We start from the raw sequence: 14,694 nt of genomic DNA on the forward strand, positions 1-14,694 counted from the left end.
GGCAACCCTCAGGGGTTCTCAAGGGCCTCTTCAAGTTGCAGGAAATGCTGGTTTTGATGGACCACAGGTCAGGACCCTGCCTGCTGCTCCGCTCCTCGCCTCCTCGCCGCTTGGTCACCAAAGACTACTTGAAAATCAGGCCTCACGATGGAGCAAGTTTCTTACTCTCTAACTATAACACCATTATTCATTTTAATGGCATCTGACACATATTCTCCCTGAAACCAACCTCAATTGTATACAAGTTATGCTGAAAAGAAATCTCGACCCTTATCCCAAAAGAACATGCTCTTTCATCTCCAAAGAGGACATATTGGACCTCCTTTAAGACCTTGACTCCAATACCCCCTTTTCAAGCAGTAAGCTGTCAATTAGAGAAACCTTTATGAATCACAGGAGGGAAGTTCAGCTTGACTTCGAGAGCAGGAAACCAACTGTCAAGTTTTATCTAACACTTACTACAACAGCGGGCTGCCAAGATTATTTACCTTAAATTCCCAATCTCATGCACCGTTTTTTTCTAGCTAGATATAGATTGGGAATTGTCCACCATTTAGTTGACTTTCTTAACATGAAAAACTGTCCTTCGTACACGATTCCTTGCCCACATGATGGACAGAGTAAGCAAAGCACTGTGCACTCTATGTTGTTCTGTGGCTTTTATTCTGGTTTAGAAGTTATTATTTAAAACCACATTTGCTTGCGTGCGGCAATGAATTGCATCTTGCTGCAGTAAAATACTTGTCCGAGCTAAGCGATGCCAGGGTTTGTCTTAATGTGGCACTTTTTATTATAAACACGTTTAATACACAGAAAAGTATTGTTGTACCTACATAGTGTCGACCCCATGATTTTAAGAAAAACTGTACTGTTTTAAAAAAAAAAAATACTTTTTTTTTTTTTTTTTTTTTGGTTTTAAACAATCTTTATTCAACATTTAGTCACAGTACACAGCTCATGCCTACAACCTCGGGGGCCGGCAGCGTGACAGTAGAATGAAATGTAATGTTGTACACAGCGGTTCATCCACAACCCGCAAGGGGCCGGCCGCGTCAATGTGTTTAACAAAACGTATAACGATTAAACGAATGAAGGCCGTCCGGCTTCTTAATCACTGCCTTTGTCAGACCCCGCCGGGCAACAAATATTGATGGCCACCCCACCCCGTCTCATGTCACAGTATCGTATTATCTCCCCCTTCAATGCGTATCCCCCAGCGGCGTATGGATTCAATGAGGCATCCCCTCCCATCTCCACCTCCTGGTATTCCCCCTGCCCGATTCCCCGCAGCGTGGAAGCTGTATCTCTCAGCCGTCACCGCTGGATGCCTCCCTATTTGTATGTATTGGTGCAGCTGTATCTGCCCGATCCCGTCTTCTAAGGCTATCGTGTATACAGGGTGGGCCCATTGGGTGCGGTGTCTCATGACCTGTTCAGTAGAACATTGAATGGTGTGTTATGTTATGGGGTGTGATAGCAGGTATGTCGTGAGAGGGCTCCATATGTCCAATGGTCGAGAGGCCACGGGCAGCAATTCCGCGTAAAGGAGCAACGTCTCCTGACATTTCACCATGTTACTGATCCAGTCCTTGAATTTCGGGGCTCTTCCCCTGCCCCATCTGCAAGCTATTAGTCTCTTTGCCATAAGAAATGCGATTGTGGCGAAGCTGCGCTCAGACTTTCTAATAGTTTTTGTGTAGCCCAGTAACGCCTGCACCGGAGATGGTGACAATGGTGTATTTATCATCTCCGAGATGCCCGAATATACCAGGCCCCAGTATTCAGCCACCTCCCGGCACCCCCACGCCACATGTAAGAAATCCGCCGCGGGTGCATGACAGCGCCAGCAATGGTCATCCTCCCTAAGGCCGAACCTATGCATGCGGGCTGGTGTCTGATAGAGTCTATGCAGAAACTTGTAGTGAATGACCCTGAACCTGCAGCTGGAAGATATTTGTGCGGTTTGTGTGCAGCAGGACTCCCAGATGTCGTCTGCAATGGGGTCTCCCAGTTCTCCCTCCCAGCCACTGCGCGCCTTGCAATGCTCCGGCTGCGGACTAGCGTGTGTTAAGTGATAGAGGTGCGAAACCGCATGCGCAGGGGTAGTGGCTTTGAGCAGCTGATGTAGAGGGGCCAGTGTGGGTGGCTCGGCCGGATACTCCGCCGTTAGCGCTCTAATCCCGCTCCGAAGTCGTATATATATAAATGTATCCATAGGTGTGGGTGTAAGGTCAGCGAACATGTGTGCCTGCGATCTAAACCGACCATCGTGGTATAGGTCTCCCCACGTTTTGATGTTGAGTTTGTTTAGGAAGATTTTGAATATTCGTTCCTGCGGTAGAGGTATGTCGGGATGGTACAACAATGGAAGCAGCGGAGAGTATGGTAAGGCTGTATTAGTTTTTTCCGCGATGCGACGCCACGCCATGACTGTGCTAGAGACCGTTGTAGCGTCCGCAACTTGGGTCACGGGTGCACTAAATAAGGCACCCTCCAGCGGAATCGGGTCTGCCAACCAATGCTCCACTGCTACCTGAGGCAGAAAGGGCGCAGGGCGGATCCAATAATGTATATAGTGTGCTTGGGCACTGTAGTAGTACAGTTCGAGTTCCGGTAGGTCAAAGCCGTCGTGCGCGAATGGGCGAGTCAAGACCTCCCAGCGCAATCTTGGTTGTTTTCCCCCCCAGACCAATCTGATGAGTTCAGAACGCAGCATTTTGAAGAAGGGCCTACCTGGGTAGTATGGAATGTTGAGAAAGAGATATAGGAGTTTAGGCAGGATCACCATCTTGATGAGGGACGCGCGTCCGGCGAACGAGAGTGGCAATGTGATCCATCTGGTCACGCAGCTTTGGATATGGTCAAGTGCACGGCCATAGTTTATCCGCATTAGCTCGTCCCGATCTCTAGTGAGCTCTATGCCCAAATATCGGACCTCTTCTGCGCACCATTTCAGAGGATAATCGAGGGTGAATGGTTGGGCCGCTGTCGTAAGCGGGAAGATAGTGGATTTTCCCCAATTGATATGAATTCCTGACATTCCGGCGAACCGGATGAACTCTCGCAGCAGGGGGTTTAGGTTATCGCAGGGATCACGTACATATAGCGTGATGTCGTCTGCATATAAGGAAACGAGTACCTCTCGCTGTAGGCAGCGTAGGGCCTTCTCCCTGTGGTGCTGTCGGAGTCTGGCCGCCAGCGGTTCTATCGCTAAGGCGAACAGTAATGGAGATAAGGGGCACCCCTGACGTGTGCCCCTGGATATTGCAAATGTGTCCGATATCCGAATATTTACTCCAACCCGGGCAACTGGTTGACTGTAAAGTGTATGTATCCACTGTGTGAAGCCTATCGGCATTCCCATGTTCCGCAGTATGCATAGGAGGTAGTCCCATTCTAATGAATCGAAGGCTTTAGTGGCGTCTAAAAACACCGCCACCATTGGCAAGCCGGGGTCCACATTTTGTAATATGGAGAAGAGCGTGCGCAGATTGTATGAGGTGGCTCTGCCCGGGATGAATCCAGCCTGGTCCGACAGCACCAACCCCCCCATCAGCAGCTGCAGGCGATTGGCCAGGACTTTGGATAGGATTTTAGCATCACAGTTGATTAGGGACAGAGGCCGGTATGAGTCACAACTCCCGGGCGGTTTACCGGGTTTCAGCGGGGAAATGATTAGGGTTTCCTGCATGGATGGGGGAAGGATTCCCGACTCATGGGCCTCAAGGTACACCTCACGGAGCACCGGTATAAGGATATCTGCGTAAGCCTTATAGAAGTCCATAGGCAGCCCGTCTAGTCCAGGGGCCTTCCCAGGAGCCATCTGGTTAATAGCATCCCTTATTTCGTCTTGACTTATGGGTTCTGCCAGGAATTCTCTTTGCCTGTCCGGAAGCCACCCTAGAGTGATCTCCCTCAGATAATCATCCATTTCTAGGAGTCCCGTTCTGGTAGTAGCATATAGTGCAGAGTAGTGGTGGACAAAAGCGCCTAAAATTGAGTGTGTATCTCTTAATGGCTGCTGTCCGTCTCCCTCCAACTCCAGGACGAAATTGGAGCCACGTCGGGGACGAATGACTCCCGCCAGGAAACTCCCGGGGCGTTCCCCCTCTCCATAAGCTCTAGCCCTGGAATGTTTTCCCCGAAAATTCACCTCCCTGTCTGCAGTGGTAGTATATTCTGACAGCGCTTCTCGATATCGGGCCTGAGCCACGGAGTCCGTGGGAAAGTCCGGCTGGGTTTCTAGTGTGCGGAGTGTGTTTTCCAATGTGTGTTACGTGTTGCGTAAAACCCGCAAGACGCCCGAGCCCTTGGATATGCAACTGCCGCAGATCGTAACTTTCAATGCCTCCCACAGTGTGGCTACCCGCTCTACAGAACCCTTGTTATGGGATATAAAATCTTCGATGTCTTGACGTATTTCAAGGCGGAATAGATCATCCAGCAGCGCGTTGGGGGGAAGACGCCAGGAAGGGGGCCCTCCCAGTATGTCCGGCAGTCGGAATCTAGACAGCACCGGTGAGTGATCGGAAAAAGTGCGGCTTACATGTTGTGCGGCAGCCATGGAAGGGGCCAGCCCCCGAGACACCAATATGTAGTCCAGGCGGGCCCAGGTGGCATGAGCCATGTTCCAATGTGTCCCCTCCCTATCGATCGGGTGAAAGTGTCGCCATGTATCTACCATCTCCTGATTATCACAGATGTCCCGTAAGTACCTATGTGTGTTGGTGTAGTGGTGCGGGGAAGGGTTAGACCTGTCAAGAGTGGGATCTAGGACCGCATTGAAGTCTCCTCCCCATATGAGATGTGTCGAGCCCACCTCCCTGATCTTGTTCCAGAGGGCAATGAAACTACTCGGGTCATCGCAGTTCGGGCCATAGGAGCATGCAATGGTGATGGTATCTGCACCCATCCTTCCCCAGGTGATGCAGTATCGTCCCTCTTTGTCCGATGCATCCCCCAGTGGAGCATAGGGGACACTCCTTTTTATCAGTATTGCGGTACCTCGAGCATAGGATGAGTATGCTGTGAAGACCGAGTGTGCCGCCCAACGTGTAGCAAAGCCGCCTCTACGGAGTGGGTCCATGTGGGTTTCCTGCAGGAGTGCTACATTAACGTTGAGTCTGTCTATCGCTCCCAGTATCTGTCGCCTTTTTCTCGGGTCGCCTAGGCCTCTGACATTCCAGGAGATGACTGACAGCCGTCCCCCCTCCCTGCTATCCATCTGCGCCCCCCGGCTCATATCTTCGGCTAGTTAATCGGGAGTTACCGGTGTGGACGAGCTCCCACTTGCTCCTGGGCCCTGTCCCCACGGATGCTTCAGAAGGTGAGTATGATATGTGCAATGTGACTGTATACATGCTGTGTTCAAACAAAATAACAACTATCCCGTAAACCTCCCCACCCCCACCCACAGCGACATCCCAATCATGCCGAGCATCTGCCCCCACCCACAACAATACAACAACCCAAACCATAGTCTGTTGGGGAATACCCAAGTGGGAAACGCTAGGGCTCCAGACCCGCCACCCCAACTCCCCCGATTTTGCACCCGCCGTCCGCTGGGTTAGCAGCGGCAAGCTATGCGGGAGGGGGAAGGGTGTGCCAGGGCAAGATCAAGTTATATAGCTACAGGCGCACCCTGGAAGCAATCGGGGCATCAATATATTTATCATAAATCCGAGTCCCTAGTGTCCATCAAGGGAACCAACAAGTAGCGAGGGTACCTGGGCGGTATAGGCTAAATAGTTCTATGCAGAGTCCGTATAATGAGGAGTAAGCATATCAAACCTACCCTTCTAGTCAGTCCAGCGCTGATGTGGGAGAGCGAGAACCTTCTCTCCCAGGAGAAGTTCGGGCAGGTTCGTGAGCACGCTTATGGTCTTTTAGGAACAGTTCCACCTGGGACGGGTTCTGAAATATGTGCGTCTTAACATGGATGACCACCCGCAGGCGCTCCGGGTAGAGCATGGAGTATCGAATATCGCTTTGAAGTAGACGCTTCTTGACTGCTCCAAACTTCCGGCGTGCCTCCTGTACAGCCTGCGTGAAGTCAGGGAAAAATGAGAACGTAGTGTTTTCATACTGTACAGGTTGTTTCTCTCGTGCCAGGCGTAGTAACGTATCGCGGTCTCTGTAATTTAGGAATCGGATAAGGATTGGTCTCGGGGGCGCTCCGGGAATGGGACGAGGACCCAGGGAGCGATGGGCCCGCTCCACCACAAAGCATGGGGAAAAGGCCTCCGTGCCAAAGAGTTCGGATAATAACTTCTCTATGAATATTTCCATTTTCCCCACTGCTGTTGATTCTGCCAGACCCACAAGGCGCACGTTGTTTCGTCGCGAGCGCGCCTCCAAGTCCTCATTCCTATCGGCTATCACTTTCAGTAACCGTTCCATCTGCGCGACTGTGTTGGCATTCGCCACAGCGCCATCCTCAAGCCCCGAAATGCGCTGCTCCGTCTCCTTGACCCGTTCCTCCTGTTGGTCCAGTCGGTGCACCACAGAGTCCAATCTTCTGGACATGTTATCGATCTTTGAGTCGATGGAGGAGAGACTCGTCTGCATGTTGAGAAGGAGCGCCTTCCAATCCACTTCCTCCGCCTCTGTCCCCTCCGAGTCCCCTTCTCCCGTCAGTGGGGTGCGGGTTTTCTTCTTTTGGGTCTCGAAGGGGAGCTTAGATTGTTTATGATCTGTCTTCCCCATGACTCTGGCGGGACAGGCAGCGTCTTCCCCCACTCCAAAGCACCAGAGCGGGCCCCTCCGATCAGCGCAGATCTAGGGAGGTATGTCGCGCTGCAATACCGCCGGTCCGTTTTCCGCTTCAGACTCTCTATCTCCCTCGTGGTGTTACACTCTGGCGTTAGAGACGGCCTCCAAGGTCAGGAGCTGAATCGCGGCATCATGTCAGTTCGTGCATATGCCGCCCGGTCAGTGGTGGGGTAACGATGGACACCCCTCACCGCCTTGCGTGCAAGTCCCTGCCCGCTAGGTTGACGTATTTATGGACTCTCAAAGCGATGTGCGTGAGGCGAAATGTCAATGGGGAGCCCTCCACCATCTCCCGATGCACCCTCTCCAACCAAGCAGCGACGTTCCTCACCGAAAGCTTGTGGCGGGGTTTGGCAGGGCGGTAGAAGCTTGCGAGGCGCTCCTACAGTAGGCTCCCCTCCTCTGGACGGGCTCCCAGGCGTCTGGGTGCTCCTCTTTCGCAGATAGGGCGCATGGGATGCTGGCCCCTAGATGTGCGGGCCTCACCGGGGTTGCGCGCTGTGGCAAAGTGCTCCTCCGGTGTTCCCGGGCGGTAGGATCGTCAGGCGGCTGTCAAACCGCAACTCACTTCGCCTTCGTGTCCCTCTATCTCCTTTGCATCTTGTCGGCTTCAGGCTCCCCAGCGCTATCTCCGGCAGTCCGGCGATGTTTGGTTCCCCCGGCAGTTCCGGGCCTAGGGACCACATGTGAGCACCGGAGTCGCGTTACGTGCCCGCCGCCTCTCCTGCGCCGGCGGCCAGCAGTGTCTCCCGCGGGGCCTGTCAGGGCAGATTGCGTCGCCGTCACCGCACCAATTTTTGCCAAACTTGCCTCAGATGTGCAGCCACCTCTCAGGAGTCATCGAGTGTCGTTTCTTTCAGTGGCCAGGGTACAGGATGGGTATGGCGGATGTTTGAATTGCCCGGCTGGCGAGAGCCTCACATAAGTGCGGCCATGTCGGTCTGGCGCCCTCTAGCGCCCCCAAAAAAAAAAAAAAAAAAAAATACTTTATGTGTTTTTAGACGTGATTAACTTTGGCTCCATGCTGTAAATCTAGCGCTATCTGTTTCGTCTTTTACTATCTGATATTATTCATGTGTAATGCAATCAGTTCTCATTTATGCACACTTTTATGGTTGTTTTATACATACTGAATAAAGCTCTTTGACTTGACTTGCATTTGAAAGTGTTATCTGACTTAAATTACCCCTGCAAGAAAGAATCATTTTCTCTAGTCAGAGTGGGCAAATTCAATACCAAGATTGGACATGGATTGGATCCATTGTTGGACCTCTGTGGACCAGGGATTTAGAGCAGGGTTGCTTGATGTCAAGGAGGACAATAACAGATTAGGGAGTTTTTTATAGGTTTTATAAGATCACACATTTGGAATGTTTCTATGAGATCTCTACTACTAGCTTCTTAAGTGCTACCATAGTTCTCTGTAACGTTTAAATTAATCCTGATGGGTTGTGGCTTCTTAAAACATGTGGTGAAATAGGTTAAATTATTCATACAGCTGTAATTCTCCACCCAGGTTGAATTCACATTATTTACCAACATGCACTTTACAACGTTTGAGACTTATCATTACACGAATATATTCATAAAGAACAAGCTTTGCTTGTTTTGAAAAATCTCTGTCCAACCATACAAAGGCTGAATGCACGATCACTCACTTTCTGCAAGATACATTTTTTAACTAGGATTTTGGCATAAAATATGCTAAAGCACTTAGGGCCTCATTTACAAGGCCCCTATGCCCCCAAACCGTCGCTTTTAATGACGTTCGGGCAGTGCACATTGCAATGCTATATCTACAAGGCCATGTAAAGCCAACCTGCCTGGCTTCTCATGGCCTTGTAGATATGGTGTGAGGCAACGCAGCACAATTTGCTGTGTTGCCTCACACTGCAATGGGGAGGCGTGCCATGGGTGCAGTGGGTGTTCCCACGTGACACCCATGGCATTTGACACATTCCGAGATTTACAACGTCCTGTAAACCAGGAAATGCGTCAAAAGCCTACACCTCCCCAGGGGAGGCTTAGTGGAGGTGCAACGTGGAGAAATATCTTTAGTTCTCCTTGTTGTTTCCTCTTTCTACATGTGCTGCATGCAGCAGCACACATAGGAGTAAATCGCCTCCATTGATTGTTTTTGTGCAGGAAGATGTCCTTCCTTGCACAAAAACAATCAGTCTCACAATGATGACACGCTTGCATCATGATGCAAGGGGCCTGCATTGGTGCATGTCAGCCAATTTAGCACCAGCGCAGGGAAAGAGGACAGGAATGTGCGGTATCTATCCTTTTCTTTTGCTGCAGGGCATTGCAGAAGGAAGGCTTGCAGCACTGCCCTATGGCAGAATATTGTCAATGAGGCCCTGAATTTCAAACACTCCACTCATTGTTGCATTTACTCAAATTACGCTTTCAACATGGATGTGAGCCAATGTATACATGACTAGTTTCTCATAATTTTGTGTATAAAAATAATTCTTTTAAATACCTAAACATTCTGGTAGCGCAGACCAAGCTCCATCTAAGCAGGTGACTTTGCTGTTTCCAAGTATCTTATGGTAACGTTGACATTTATATTCCACTGTAGTTCCTGAAGGATAGGAGGGTTGTGGGATGCCCACAATATCTCCATTGAGAAGAAGTGGTAAAGGACCACACTTGCTGCCTTCTTCTGAAATGAGACAAATAAATTACATATCATAAAAATGTCACTCAAAATATGTAATCAGCGATGAAAGTGGAAATTAAACAAACTTTTGTATTTGTGGTCAAATAAAAGCTCCTTAACTTTAGCGATGTTTGAACATGTAGAAGCATCAAAGCATCACTTGGCTTTAGCGTCGACTATCTCTCTGGAAGGCTGGTTCATGGAAAACGGTGCACTTAACCAGAATTTCGACAATCAAAGAGCAAACACAAACATAAGGGCATATTTATGAGAGGCTTGCGCTGTTCTTGCGTCACTTTTAGTTACACAATGGCGTTTCCAAGTTGAAAGGTCTTCTGAAATACAATTGCTATTGCGCACAAACCTGCCTCAATATTTTAGTTAACTTGTGCAATGCATATTTAATGCTTAAAATACCGCAGGAGTGGTAAACTTTGTTAAAGTAATGTGGTCTGGCTTTGTCAGCACGTTCCAAACTATATTCGGAGTGATTCTGTCCTTTATACACTCTTTGTTTTCCAGCGTATTTGGAGGCATACTGCTTGTGTTATTCCTGATTGTTGGGATTTTGGTCCTATTTTTATCCTATTTTTGTTGCTCTGCAATGGATGTTTCACTTTGAGGCCAAATGGTGCTGGAACTACCACATGAACGCATGATACAGTACTTATGACTGGCTTTACTTCAGGAACTGAATAACAATCAGTCCTTGTCCTTTCGACCTATATGGTTACACTGTGTACAGCTAACTTTCATCTTGCAAAGGATTATAGCCTGCTCTATACCAGATTGGCTGGGGGTTGAGTTGTCCCAAGAGATCTGGCAGAGGGTACTCCGACTATGCTCTCGGTAGAAGTAATTATATAAATGTAATCATATAATCATATAATGACACAACAATGTTATAAGGATTGAATTGTTTATCTTTTTCACCATTCTTGTAATGCCAGTTGCAATCTATGTTTCCTCCTGCTAATAATTGCAGCACACGCTCTTTACAAAAGAATACAATAATTTCAATAAATGTTTGAAAATCCAATTTGTATCTTTCATGTGACTGCCTAGGGCATGCCAGAGTAACAACGAAAGGGTAGATTTGTTTCCATGATTTCCTTGGGGAAATAGAGTGGTCATATCCTGAGGTTGCAGATACCATCTGGTACCCTGGCATGGTTAGGGGTTCAGATGGGGAACTGCGAGCTATCTAGGAATTAGGCCAACGTATTCTGATGGTATGTGTGGAGTCAGTCCCCATATTCTGATGATTATGTTGTCTTAATACAGAGTCCTACTTACTTTGTAGGAACCGCATGACAGCCCAGGAGAACCTAAACTATAAGCACTAGAACAAAACGGATTAGGTTCAATCGGCACACAATCATGAGAAGGACAAGGACTGTGAAAACCAAGAATAGGAAGCCCAAAGCCATAAGGACCAGGTCAGAGAGGACCAGGAGGATCAGACCTGAGACTCAGGAAACCAAAAACCAAAGCCGCAAGGATAAGCTCTAAGAGGACAATGGTACCAGGGACAAAGAGACCAGTGTGATCATAAAAGAAGATCTCAGATAGATAAAAGTCTGGACCAGGATGACCATATCCATAAGGAACAGGATGTAGAGCTAGGCACTGAATTTTCATGCCCAGGACAACAGCTATGTCCAGAGGGTGCAATACCAGAAGGACATAGGGACAAGGAATAGGACCAACGGGATCAGGAGAACCCAATCCAGGAGGACAATGACTAAGAGGGCCAGTCTTAGGAGGACTAGAATGCGAGGAGTCAGATTGAATAAGGGGATGGGCAGGATCAGAACTGGGTCCCAAAACACAGAAAAGATGAGGCGAGGATGCTTACAATGAGTCTAACTGCTGACAATCGCTCAGGGTAGCATTCCAGCCCATCGTTCTTCAGCCCACCATGCCATCACAGATTGTAACCAACAATTTTCAAATCAGTCTGCTCCAGTAGAAACAGTCCAGCAGAAATGCCAAGCGAGGTCATTGGTTGACGTAGTGCCAGGGACAGTAAGAACAGAAGAAACCACTACTAGGGTGACAGGGACTGTGGGAACTACAGCTAGGAAGACCATAGCAACTTACAAAAAGAGGACTTGGACCAGGACCATGCGGAGGACCAAAACCAGAAGACATAGATGGATGAGGAGGAAAAAGAAGAAAACTGGCAGAAGGTGTAAACCTTTGCGATTCTAGGGCACATGTATGAGTATTGTGGTGTTCTCCAGGAGAAGAAGAGGCAGGAACACCAGATGAAGGTAGGTAAGTAGATTTATTCACCTCATCCACCAACAGCCAGGTTCAACTGTCTCTCACTAGAATCTTAATAATAGTCGCATCATATCATTCTAGAGCAGAATGTCATATACAGTTCCAGCTTCTAGTTCTATGTTACATACAAGTGGAGGACAGAGATCAAACAATATCACAAGTATATATGGGGATATTACTTTTCTAAACACTACTTAATCATCTAATAGAGACTCCCACTGTTTCCACCAATTTCAAGCACTAATGGGAAGTTTGGGGTCAAAAATCAAAGCATGCTAAGCAGATAGAAAGTCAGGACTGTCACACATGCTGGGTGCCACCTGGAAAGACACAATGGTCAACACTAGTGAGAGTTTTGAAGAATGACAAAAGTGTTCTAAAAAACAGAGGATGCTCTCAGATGCTGGCACAGTGGTCTTAATGTGGATACGGGGCAGATGGCTGAAACTTGGCAACGGGTCTAAAGGTGGATTAGTGAAAAGGTCTGTGGCCTGTGAAGAATTGCTCAAGGGTCTGAAAAGCTCAGAGGCTGAAGTCACCCAAGTGGTCAATATCTAACAAAGATGGTCAAATAGCTAAAGCAGTCATAAGAGAAAAGCACAGGATCAGAATAAGGCTTTGATGAGCAGAAGAGGGAGTCAGGGAAATGACAGATAGATGGGCTCAGATTACCTACAGAGGGACTCTGTGCAACAAAGGGTTCTGATTGCCAGATGTGTTAGCAAGCATTGAGATCCAAGGCAGCAGTGGTAACCAAAAGGGTGGGCTGCAAAACCGTGAGGATGAGCTGAAAGTTGATGACCATATGCATGTGGCTTGTTTGGAGCGGCATCAAAGATACTCCGGGTAACATGAGAAGTACACTAGCCAGCAAAACTCTTGGTTGACAGAGGAATTTGAATGGATGGAGAAGCTTTAAGGCTGAAGAGCTGGGAAGCTAGCAGAGATCATGCAGAAGTGCCCTAAGAACTGACAGTCTCTTAAAGCCAATAGAAAAAAACACAAGCTAAACAATATGTTCAAAAGATAGTAGTGTAGTGAGGCTCTAAGAGCCATAATAGGATTTTGGTTCTCAATAATAGGCAAACCCATAAATTCAGTAGTCTGTCAGGGCTAGCAAAAGGATAAGCAGACTCTGTGGTCATCAAAGACAGTGAAGTAGTGAAAGCTCTCAAAAGTGAAAACCCGAGGGCCAGCACAGCAAAGTGAAGGCTGACAGGGTGCTTGTTGACCTGGCATCTTTTGGCGTGGGTTCCCCTGATTTTTTGCCTTCTGACCTCCTACTTTTGACTGTGTGCTGAACTTTGATTTTGTTGGCTTTTTGACTCGGTGCAATTTCTCACTGTTGACCAGTGCTAAGGTGCATGTGCTTTAGGTCTAACATGTAATGCCATTTAGTTTCTCCATAATAGACATATTTGAGTTACTCATAAGTCCCTAGTAGAGTGCACTACATGTGCTCAGGGCCTGTAAATCAAATATTACTAGTGGGCCTGCTGCCCCGATTGTGAAACCCACATGAGTAGCCTTCAAACATGTCACAGGCCTGCCACTGCAGAGCTTGTGAATACATTTTTAAACTGCCATTTAGACTTGACAAGATAACCTACTTGTTAGGCCCAAACCCTACTTTTTATTACATATCCATCACCCCTAAGGTAGCTCTAGACAGCTCAAATGTCATAGTGCTTTGTATTTAAAAAAGAGGACATGCACTTTTACATTTTACATGTCCTGGTAGTGAGAAGCTTTTAAATTCGTTTTTAACTACTGCACAGCCTATCTCTCTCATAGGTTAGCAATGGAGCTGCTTTGTAACATTTTACAAGTGCAACTTCCAATTGGGAAAAAATAGAAAAGTAAGTTTGGTGTCTCTGGACTCACAATTTAAAAATACATCTTTTAGGAAAGTTGGTTTTTAAATTGCAGGTCTAAAAATTCCACTATTTAAAGTCGACATATTCTTCCTTTAACCGTTCCTTGCCTTCTCCTTGTCTCTAGAATACATATCTGGGTTGGGTGGTAACTGGGCTTTGTGCATTCCCTCTACACAGTCACACACAAAGGGAACTGAGATCTGCCACTCACATCCTGATGGACCATCACCAGGCTTATGAGTCTTCCTGAGCTAGAGAGAGGGAGGAACTGACACTTGCACCTGAATAGGGCTGTGCCTGTTCCCAAACAAGGGGTTGCACACACCCCTGTTGTGAGTCGTGGGCAGGGCAGGGCCTTGTGTACCACAAGGATCTTTCTTTGAAGTCTCCCTACTTCAAAGGCTAAAATGGGTGTAAGTACTGGACCTCTGAAACCACATACTCAGAATGCTTCTGGCACGAAGAAGAGCTGTTGTGCTGCCAGGACGGAGTGCCACATTACTGCTTGCTTTGCTGTGTTGACCTGCTGCCTGCTGCTTCTTGCCTGGGAGTGACATGACTGGACATGACTCTACATGCTGCATCTCTAAAGGTTCTCCAAGGGCTTGTTGGGGTTTCCTCCTGTTTCTTAAGTCTCAGAGATATCAAAGACTTCACCTGCTTCTTGCTACAAGCGCCTGGGCTCCTTTGCTGTGAGTCCTGTTCTGCCAAGTGGTGCCAAATCCAGCTCTGGGCCCTTGGAAGTGAGTGTTTGGTGTTGCAATCTATGAAACCATTGCTTCTACACCGACACAACAATTGGAACCGGTGCATTGCCCTGTGATATCAATGATGCCTGCAATAAAGCCATGGCCACTGCTTGCCGACTGAGTGATGCAACAACCTCAACTTACAATGCAGCCCCAACTTTGCCGATGCAGAGTCTCAGAATCACCGCTGCTGCATGAGTCTCACCCACTGCATCACTGGCATCTGCAACGCACCGTCCCCGATGCATTCCCTGGCCCTGCATGGCTTTTTGCCAGCACATCACCTACAGCCCAGTGGTTTGACGTCGACGCATCAACCAAACGCATAGTGTTGTTGACA

At 48.1% G+C, this 14,694-nt stretch overlaps 1 protein-coding gene across 3 annotated transcripts in view; it reads right to left on the bottom strand.

Annotated features, from left to right (window-relative positions):
• The window catches only part of LOC146833908 (coagulation factor XIII B chain-like), an 897,095-nt gene that overhangs the window by 582,409 nt on the left and 299,992 nt on the right, over positions 1 to 14,694 (bottom strand). For all 3 annotated transcript variants that reach the window (XM_085601815.1, XM_085601816.1, XM_085601817.1), the window contains exon 3: positions 9,260 to 9,442. In XM_085601815.1, the coding sequence (XP_085457941.1) occupies positions 9,260 to 9,442 (183 nt within the window). The remainder of the gene's footprint in view (positions 1 to 9,259; positions 9,443 to 14,694) is intronic.

This window comes from Triturus cristatus, chromosome 4_2 (genome assembly GCF_964204655.1).
Source record: "Triturus cristatus chromosome 4_2, aTriCri1.1, whole genome shotgun sequence".
NCBI lineage: Eukaryota > Metazoa > Chordata > Amphibia > Caudata > Salamandridae > Triturus > Triturus cristatus.